We start from the raw sequence: 10,528 nt of genomic DNA, 5'->3' as shown, positions 1-10,528 counted from the left end.
GAGAAGCCACCGCAGTGAGAAATTTGCACACTGCAGTGAAGAGTAGCCCCCTCTTGCCACAACTAGAGAAAGCCCATGCAGCAACAAAGACCCAATGCAGCCAAAAATTAAATAAATAAATAAATAAATAAATCTTTAAAAAAAAACCAAACACTGGAACACAGTTTCTTAGAGAAACAGTCTGTCTCCTTAGTCCCCTGATGGCCCAGCCCAATCACCAAACCCCACCTTACCCTACAGAGTTTTCATAGGTACATAGGGCAGAATGCAAATTCTGGTTTACCAGAAATCTCACAATGACCTCTGGCCAGTCTGGGCTAAACTCCCCCAGTGGCTATGAAGGGGTTGGTCAGCATGTATACCTAGGTTGGAGTCGCAGCTTGGTCACACACAAGCTGTGAGACGTGCAATGAGTTTATGGACCTCTCTGAGCCTCAGCCTCCTCCTCTGCAAAATGAGGATGAGAACTCCTTTATGGAACCACTTCCAGCATTGCATACATACATTGTAAGAAGGCTCCCACCAGCTCTAGTCCTGAGTGGTTGCTGCCGAAATGCACAAGTTCATGAAACCTAAGGGGGTCGTGCTAGTCCTGGCTGAATGCTATTCCAGATGCAAAGGGGTCATCGTGAAGAACATTGATGATGGCACCTCAGACAACAGCCATGCTCTGGTGGCTGGAATCGACAACTATACCCGCAAAGTGACAGCTGCCATGAACAAGATGAAAATCGCCAAGAGGTCAAACATGAAGTATTTTATGAAAGTTTATAATTATAATCACCTAGTGCCCACAAGGTACTCTGTGGATATCCTCTTGGACGAAATCGTTGTCAACAAGGATGTCTTCAGAGACCCTGCTCTCAAACACAAGGCCCAACGGGACGCCAAGGTCAAGTTCGAGGAGAAACAAAAGACCAGCAAGAATAAATGATTTTTCCAGAAGCTGCAGTTTTAGGTCTGTCTTGTTTCAGTCATTAAAAATACCAAAAACAAAACAAAACAAACAAAAGTCTGTCACCATCACCACAAATGTGATCTTTAAAAAAAACTCTGCCAATTTGTTACCCAATTGGGTCATCATCTGCATTTTTATATAACTAGTAGAGAATATTTTTCACTTGTTTATTAGCTGTGAACATTTCTTCTTCCATAAATTGCGTGCTTATATCCTGACTCACATCTTAAAAGATACCATGAAATAAATTTTTAAGAATAAACTATCACAGACAATACCATCACAGTCAGCTGTTGTAAATTCAACCCAGCCTCACCATTCATCACTGCTTTTTTATTTTAAATAAATTTATTTATTTATTTATTTATTTATTTATTTATTTATTGGCTGTGTTGGGTCTTCATTGCTGCACGCGGGCTTTCTCTAGTTGTGACAAGTAGGGGCTACTCTTCATTGTGGTGTATGGGCTCCTCATTGCCGTGACGTCTCTTGTTGGGGAGCACGGGCTCTAGGCGTGTGGGCTTCAGTAGTTGCAGCACTTGGGCTCAATAGTTGTGGCTCACGGGCTTACTTGCTCCGCGGCATGTGGGATCTTCCTGGAGCAGGGATCAAACCCGTGTCCTCTGCATTGGCAGGCGGATTCATAACCACTGCGCCACCTAGGAAGCCCTGTCACTGCTTTTTAAAAAATTACAAGATGAATGCTAAATCAAAGAGAAGTAATCAATAGTAAATAGTAAATAGTAAATGAATCTCTCTCTTTGCCTGTATTTAAGAGATAATAGTTCATGCCCTTCCGAATGCCTGAAGATTTTGTAGGGAATCGTCATTATTAATGTTCTTTGTTATGCCACTGTTACAAACAGATGAAATAAACCACCTAAAAAACACGATTTCAGGATTACCAAGAAGGTTAAAGGGAAAGTACCCAAAATCCTGGCCCTGGACTTATGTAGATTGCGTGAAAAATATAACACATGTCTTCGAAAGAAACGGTGGTGATCAAATTAACCAATTTGAATAAGTTTCTAATAATACTGTTAAATAGTTAGCCAGAAGTAAGCCCTAACATTTACGGTCAATTCATTTTCAACAATAGTGTCAGGAAAACTGGCAAAAGAGTTAAGTGCTAGGACAATGTGCAAAGGAATAAAGTTGGACCACTCCTTCATAATACAATCAGGAATTAACTCCAAGTGAATTAAAGACCTTACACTAATGTAAATGTTAAAACTATAAAACTCTTAGAAGAAACATAGGAGTAAATCTTCATGACCTTGGGTTAGGCAATTATTTTTTAAGTGTAACATCAAAAGCACAAGTTGATAAAAGAAAAGATTGCTAAATTAGATGTTACCAAATTAAAAACTTTGTGCTTCAAATGACACCATCAAGAAAGTGAAGAGAGGACCTACAGAATGGGAGAAAGTATCACAAATCATATATTGGAAAAGGAATTTATATCAAGACTATATGAAGAATACAACTCAATAACAAAAAAGACAACCCAACTTGAAAATGAGCAAAGGATTAAAAAGATTTTTCTCCAAATGAGAGATATAAATGGCCAATAAACACAGAAAAAATGCTCAACATCATTTGTCATTAGGAACGTGCAAATCAAAAGAATAATGAGATACCATTTCACATCCACTAGAATGGCTGTAATCAAAAAGAAAAAAATAGTAAGTATTGGCAGGCATATGGAGGTATTGAAACCCTCATCCATTGCTGATTGGAATGTAAAATGGTGCACCCACTTTGGAAAACAGTTTGGTAGTTCCTTAAAAAGTTAAACATAACAGTTTTACTCCTAGGTGTACAACCAAGGTAACTGAAAATATATGACCACACAAAACTTGCATACAAGTTTCCATAGCAGCATTACTCATAAAGCCAAAAATTAGAAACAACCCAAATATCCATCACCTGAAGAATGGATAGATAAAATGTGGTAAATCCATACAATGAAATATTATTTGGTCATAAAATGGGATGAATTATTATTTTTTTAATTTTATTTATTTATTTATTATTTTTGGGGGGGTACACCAAGTTCAATCATCTGTTTTTATACACATATCCCCACAGGGATGAATTATTGATACATACTACAATGTGGATGAAACCTGTAAACATGCTAAGTGAAAAAAGTCAGTCACAAGAGATTACATATGGTGTGATCCCATTTATATAAAATACCCAAAATAAGTACTTTCTCTCTCTATAGCTGAGATATGAAATGTCTCATATAGAGCAAGTACATTAGTAGATTAGAGGTTGCCAAGTGCAGAGAAAGGAGGTGGTGGCGGGATGGAGAGTAACTGCTAATGGGTACAAGGTTTCTTTTTGGAGTGAGGAAAATGTCCTAAAATTAGAAGATGGTGGTGGTTGTCTAACCTGGTAAATAAACTAAAACCCACTAAATTATACACTTTAAACAGGTGGACTTTACATTATGTAAATGATATCTTAGGCTGTTTTTAAAACCTTCAGAAACAGATAATTCGTTACTTCATATAAGGTCCTATGATTTTATTATAAATGTTGGTAAAAATAATTACAAATGTTGGTTATAATTATAGCAACTTACTGAGGGCTCATTATGTGCCAGATAATATTAACTAATTTGCTTTCCCAACAAACCTATTAGGTAAATACTATTATTCTTCCCATTTTACAGATTAGAAAACTAAAGCTATTAAGTTGCATCATAAGAATTCAAGCACAGAGAGTCTGTGTTTTTTTTTTTTTTAATAAATTTATTTATTTATTTATTTTTAATTTTTTTTTTTTTATTGGCTGTGTTGGGTCTTTTTTTTTTGCTGTGCACGGGCTTTCTTTTTAGTTACGTTGAGTGGGGGCTACTCTTCTTTGCAGTGTGCAAGCTCCTCATTGCCGTGGCTTCTCTTGTTGCGGAGCACAGGCTCTAGGTGCGTGGGCTTCAGTACTTGCAGCACATGGGCTCAATAGTTGTGGCTCATGGGCTCTAAAGTGCAGGCTCAATAGTTGTGGCGCAGGGGCTTAGTTGCTCCGTGGCATGTGGGATCTTCCTGGAGCAGGGATCGAACCCGTGTCCCCTGCATTGGCAGGTGGATTCTTAACCCCTGCGCCACCTAGGAAGCCCGAGAGTCTGTGTTTTTAAATAAAATATGTACTGGCCCTGAAATCCAATAGCAAAATATGGGGAGAAAATCCCTGAAATTCAGAGAACTGGGGAAATTTTTAATATTATGATCAATGACAAAGCCTAAAAAAGTTAATACCTAAGAGTAAAAGAAAAATTACTCAACACAATAGCAGTAGAAAATGAAAGGCTGTGGATTATGTGACGGTGCTCCTCTCTTGTCCTGTATAAAGACAATAGTAGACGCAGGTGGGCTGTTGCTGAGAGTCCCTGGTATATTTTCATTCTCCTGTGAGTGACAGGAGGAGGAATTCTACACAGCCGCATAGTGCGCACAGGAGCCAGTTTACCAGGCCAGGAGTGAGGAGAGAGTCAGGAGGGCAGCCCCAGCTCCGCCCCTAATTATTCACGTGACCTTGGGTAGGTCATCTAACCCTTCTGGACACAAATGATACATCTATAACGTGAAATAGCTTTAGGTCCCAATTTATTTCAAAATCTCATTATCTACCATGTAGTTTCTAGACCTATCTCAGAAACGTCTTGGACAGTGTTATATTTACTCCCAAACAAATCTTGCTCAAATCTGTTTCATGGAATTCTCCAAACATGTCTTTTCTGGCTCTGTGTCAACTCTGGCCCCTGGTGCTCCAGTTGTGGGGAGGGAACTGAGAAGATGTGTCTGTTTAGTTCTCACTTTGAATGCAAGGCCCCTTGAACACAATAAAAATCTGTTTCGTAAATGTTGGATTTATTTCCAGGATTACCAAACAATTTGACAGTCCTTTAGGGTAAAACATAATTCTGATGATGCTGGGAACTAAGGGTTATAGATGATTTTTAAATTTTCTTCTTTATATTCTGTGTATTTTGTCTTATAAACCAAAAAAAGTATATATTTTTTTTTTGTTTGTTTTTTTGTTTTTTTTTTGTTTTTTTTTTGTTGATTTCCTTCTAGTCTTTAAAAAAAAGTATATTTTTAAAACCTTATGGTACAACATTATGAACCACATTAAGCACATTATTTAACCACACTAAAAATAATACCAAAAAATCCCTGTGGGGGCATTAAAAAATCATATGATGTTCATAAATATTTCTCTGGAAATTATTACCAATTAGTATAAAATCAAACAAAACAGAATATACTATAACTCCTATGCAATTTGTCAGGTGATAAGGTTATTTAAATCAAAGAATGCAGTTTTTTAAATCTGGTAACTCTGGGGCCAAATTCATACATTTACCATGCACTAAAGTTGGAACATTTAAAGGTTTACTGCAGAGTGAGAGAGTCAGCTTGTACCAGCTCACAAGAGCTAGTGGTCAGCACCCTTCCTAAAGCCATGTTCACTGGCATCACATTGGTAGGTTAAAACCAGCCATCGTGGGGGTGTTTGCACTCTGGAAATTGGCAAATGCTACAAGTCAGAGAACTTGGGTTTTCAAACTTCCTTCCCTAATATGACAGAGACCAAATTCATGAAAAGAAAGATTGCCCTAAGTCTGATATGGCCATGTTTACTGGAACAACATGATCAACTTTCTAATCTTTCTGGGAGCAAAACTTTCTTTAAAATGAGCAACTGCTGCAGATAGTAATAGTTTTCCATCACAGACAACACAGTCAGTCTCTCTACATCCCCTCAGAAAAGGGCTCACAACTTTAGGGGAGGAACTGACTCCTCTCCAATCTTAGAAACCACAGAATAAAGGATCTTGAAGAAAGAGGAAGGGACTTTAAATACAACCTCGTCCATTAGTTAGACTGGAATATTCCAGGCCGCTTGGTGGGGCAATTAGCCCCAATGTCAACACTCCATGGACACAAATTGTTAACCTTTGCTCTCCCTCCGGGATTGTCCTCCACAAGCCACATGCAGATACACAACTGATGTGACATTCAGAAACGGAAATCATATCTTTCAATTATATTGTAATAATCCACTTAGCTTTAGCGAAAATATGACCAGCTCAAATTGTAATCTTCCCTCCTCATCATCAATAATGTTTTCTGAATGCTTACTGTGCACAGGCTTGGTGCTTGAAGTTTATATTATCATCAAGATCTCACAATAGTCTTAAATGATACTATTACATTACCATTTTTATGAAGGCTTGCAAAGGTTAAGTATCTTTATAAAGTAACACAGCAAGGAAATAATGGAGTCACCCTTCCGATCCAGGCAACCTGACCCCCAGGCCCACACCCTAAACCACAACATTACACAGCCCACGCCAGGAATGTGGGTAAATTCACATTATACCCAACACTGGTTTGCCAAAAATGGCTATTCCATGATGAAGTCTGAACCTGCATGTAACTTCCCCAGGCAATATGTTCCTTTGCTCAAATGGCAGCAGTATGTGTGTAGAGTACAAAACCACTCGTAATTTTATTAACACTAGCCTGAACAAAGCATACTTTGTTTGATAAATCTTAAAGCACAAATATTTATGTTACTTAATTGTAGAGGAAATCTAGTTTATTTATAAATGGAAATTTATATTCCATTCCTTGGAAAGTTGGTTTTGAAGCTCTGTTTATCTGGTAGTTTCAGTTTGGTCTTGTGCCTCAAAATCCAATCCCCACACCTCTCGAAGGAGGAGAATATACAGGCATGAATCCTCACCTCCTATCTAGCCTGGCTCCAGTAGACATATTTTGTTCCTTATTTGTGGACTTCAGAATGGTTGAATATAATAACTGTCGACTAAAGAAAAAAAAAGTGCAACCTAAAAGTTGAGAGTTAAGTTTTATTCAGCGTAAATTTTTAGGACTTCAAGCCTGGGAGCCGGCACCTCAAATAACCCTGAGAGAACTGTTCCAGGGAGGTGAAGGGGGGAGCCAGGTTATACAGAAGTTTTGCAACAAAAGGCAGGTAGTCTGAATGTCAAAAGATTATTGTAAATTAAAGAAAACCAAATATCCCAAGTTAAGGAATTTAGCCTTTTCTGTGTATGGGAAGATGCAGGAGTCTGGGCTCACCAAACTCACTCCTTTGATGTGCACCTCAGCTATGTGGGGCCAGTATCCGGTATTTTCACACCCTGAGTCTCCTCCACGGTCACCGTAGGGAGTGGCTGCAGTCTGATGGCAGCTGACGGCAGGTATTCTTTCCTTCCTGAGTTCCCTCAGGGCTCACCAGCTCACCATGGTGGTAGCTGCAATCACTGATGACTGTGACATTCTTTGTTTACTGATATGGCGGGAAATATTCCATTTCTCATAACCAAAGATTATCATCATTGCACAAGACGAAATTGTTGGAACTATGGACCTTGTTTCATTGAAGAAAGAAAAAAATCTTACAGGAAAACTTTAATGAGCAGGGTTTAAGAAAAGAAAACTAAAACTAGAGAAAACTCTTAACATCATCTAGGCCAGGGCTTTCAGACTCAAATGCTGGTTATGAGAATCGTAAGTAAAGAAAGAAGGGTGAGACAATGAAGAAGGCTGGAGACTGAGGCAAACTGCAGAGGTCAGCCCCACCACAAGGGGACTCTATAGCTTAGTACCAGCCAACTATTGCCATCCTCTTGTCAGATCTGATTTTCCAGGCAAGGCCAGACAACCATGTTTTCTATGAAATGTGTAGGAAAGTTCTACTTATGGAACATGGTAGAGGCCAAACATAACATGTCAGCAAGCCAAATCCAGCCCACTATTTCTTCACGTGGTAGAAGAGAAAAAAGGTCCAGAGATGTTAACTGAACTCACCACGTGGGAAAGCCCACATTGATTATTCTCTTTTCTATGTCAGTGTCTTTTGCAATCTCTGTTTATAAAGATATAGCATAGTGACTTATTGGAGTGCATCATTAAAATGAGGTATTTCCATCATTGGTAGTCTTACTTAAAACCGCCTGCTAGTTTCTGTCTTGTTTGGTTTTGTTTATTAATCTCGCTTTCCATGGAAGGATATAAAAGTTCTCTGCTACCTTTATTTTCATTGTATGCTGGTTATTATCATAAATTATTCATTTTTTTGGCCAGTGTCTCTGCTCCTTTTTGGGGGGATGTGGGGGGAGCTGCATTGGGTCTTCGTTGCTGTGCCCAGGCTTTCTTTAATTGTGGTGAATGGGGGCTACTCTTCATTGAGGTGCATGGGCCTCTCAGGGCGGTGGCTTCTCTTGTTGCTGAGCATGGGCTCTAGGAGCACGGGATTCAGTAGTTGTGGCTTGCAGGCTCAGTAGTTGTGGCACTTAGGGGCTTAGTTGCTCCATAGCACGTGGGATCTTCCCAAATCAGGGCTTGAACCTATATCCCCTGCATTGACAGGTGGATTCTTAACCACTGCACCACCAGGGAAGCCCCTCTGCTCCTTTTATAGCTATATTTGCAAAAAAATGTCCCACTCCAGTTATTTCTCTTTGATCGCCTGGTCTTTAACACATAAAAATGAAAGCTGTGGCAAAGGCTAGAAGTGCCTTGAGCAGAGGCCATGCATAAATGGTCAAAGGGGTCAAAGAAGTCAGACAATGGCAGCTCTGTGCCTGCAGGTGTAGATTGATACACAACAGTCAACTGCCATCCATTTAAAAAATAAAGCAATTGGTCACATTTTCTTTCAGTGGTCATGGGCCATCGGAACGTTATTCCTGTTCAAACATAAAATCCAGATGTCGCTACTAGCAAATTTTTTAAGATTGATCATAGGCAGCTCACATCAAGAAGTGAAATTCAGTGGAAAACCCACAGCTGAATCCTGCCTTCAGGCAGGTTTAGGTTGCCCCTCTCACCGGCATCAGTAGTTCCGCAATGACAAGCTCTAGGGAGGGCGTGAGCGCTCCGCTTTTCTGCCACTTTCTGCTGACTTCTACGCCCCACTTCTGCCTCATGGTTTCACTTACCTTCTGGCTTTTGAAGGCATTTGAGTTTATGACCCATGCTCTAGAGTTTCAGCAAGTCTCATCTCTGACACAATTTCTTATGATAAGAATGAACTCAACATCTTACGCAAGAGGTCAGTCAAGACTGTTTCCATTACTTCAGAGCTGCCTGGGAGTGGCTGCCTACATGAAGTAACAGTATCATCAGGCGACTGCAGCAGTGAGTCCACGCATCCCCTTCTGCTTCTAAAGCATCACGCACATGGCCATCAGACGAACCTTTCCTCATTTTGTTCCCAGTATCTACAAGATAAAGCTTGAACTACCCACTGGCATTCAGGGCACCAGTAAAACCCCACTGAAACCTACACTTCATTTAATTTCAAAAGTGTGCTTCAAGTCAGTACTACACACAGAGCAGGACAAAACTGCCCCTGGCTGGTTATCAGCTGGTTAGAGCAAAGTGCTAACAAGAGCAAGGCTAAAGGTTTGATTTCCCAGGAAACTTTGCTCTCTTCCACTATCAGAATCTGTGTACTTCACTTAAGCCAGTCATTCTCCAATGTACTGACTAATCACAAGGGGAGCAGAAGAGAGGGAACATAGCTACTTTGGACCAAATCCTTCCCTGCCACTAATAACACTGGTTAAAAACTGATGTTTTCCTTGTGAATAAACATTAAGTGATTGAAGATCTGAAGATCATCCCATAGGCAATTAATTTTCCTTCCTGCTTTTAGTAGAGTTCTAAAAAACAATAACGATAATACACAGACTATTCTGCTATATGATTCATTCCAACCATGCGAGGGACGCATGGCTGATGCCACGCTCAGCGGGGTTGAGATCGCCTGTGGTCAGGTAGGCAGCCAGCAAGCAGTGGATGGAGCCTGAGCCCTTGCCTCCTGGTGCTTCTTTTATTTGTTTGTCTTTGGTGTCATCACCACTTTAGTACAGGGCTCAGCTTCCTATAACCAGCAAAATACACAACCTGAATGTTGAGGCTCCCATAACTTTGTACATATCACTTCCATAAGAACACCAAAACTCCTCTGGTCCCAAAGACCGAGCAACACAGCCTTAAGGCTCCTGTGTATCTTTCCAAACGTGGGGTGGTTATTTCCTGTATGTGTAAAGGCATAAAATACATCCACGTTCCTTGCCCTGTTGATCAGGCTCCGGGAGTTAAAGAAAGCATCCCTGCTTTTAATGTTTAGATGTTGCCTGGCTCTGCATCTCATTGTTTTAAGTCTTTGCTTTTCCATAGACTTTTCTGACTAAATCCAGAGTTATATGGTGTTCCTGTAAGTAAAACTAAAAGCTGAGCTTGCCAAACATGTCTATTTCTCCTTCAGAGCAAATGGGTAGGATGAAAACCACTCTTGTCATACTTACATGTTACTCATTAACTGACTAAAAAAAAAAAAAATTGCCTCAGCTAGATTAGGAGTCATGTGAAGAAAGAGCTTCCTGCAGAGCATGAATTGAGCAAGGCTAAAACGCAGAGCTTTTCACATTATTGGGGAGGTTGAAAAATGAGCCCTTGAGTTTATTTCTTTACTTGGCGACTGACAAGTGCACAATGCTGAAGAAAAGGCTGGTGTCATCCA

At 39.9% G+C, this 10,528-nt stretch overlaps 1 protein-coding gene across 1 annotated transcript; it reads left to right on the top strand.

Moving 5' to 3' along the window:
* Nucleotides 1-553: 553 nt before the first annotated feature.
* Nucleotides 554-934, top strand: LOC130853920 (60S ribosomal protein L27-like). The gene has a single exon (XM_057736380.1). It carries the CDS (start codon nt 554-556, stop codon nt 932-934), a length of 381 nt encoding a protein of 126 aa, XP_057592363.1.
* The last annotated feature ends 9,594 nt before the right edge of the window (nt 935-10,528 follow it).

The sequence above is a fragment of the Hippopotamus amphibius genome, chromosome 1 (genome assembly GCF_030028045.1).
Source record: "Hippopotamus amphibius kiboko isolate mHipAmp2 chromosome 1, mHipAmp2.hap2, whole genome shotgun sequence".
NCBI classification, from domain to species: domain Eukaryota; kingdom Metazoa; phylum Chordata; class Mammalia; order Artiodactyla; family Hippopotamidae; genus Hippopotamus; species Hippopotamus amphibius.
Note: the sequence above shows the minus strand (reverse complement) of the source record. Positions and strands in the feature narration are given on the sequence as shown.

Bases quoted from the DNA above. Each gene is read 5' to 3' on its own strand.
- LOC130853920 (XM_057736380.1), top strand. From the start codon at position 554: ATGCACAAGTTCATGAAACCTAAGGGGGTCGTGCTAGTCCTGGCTGAA.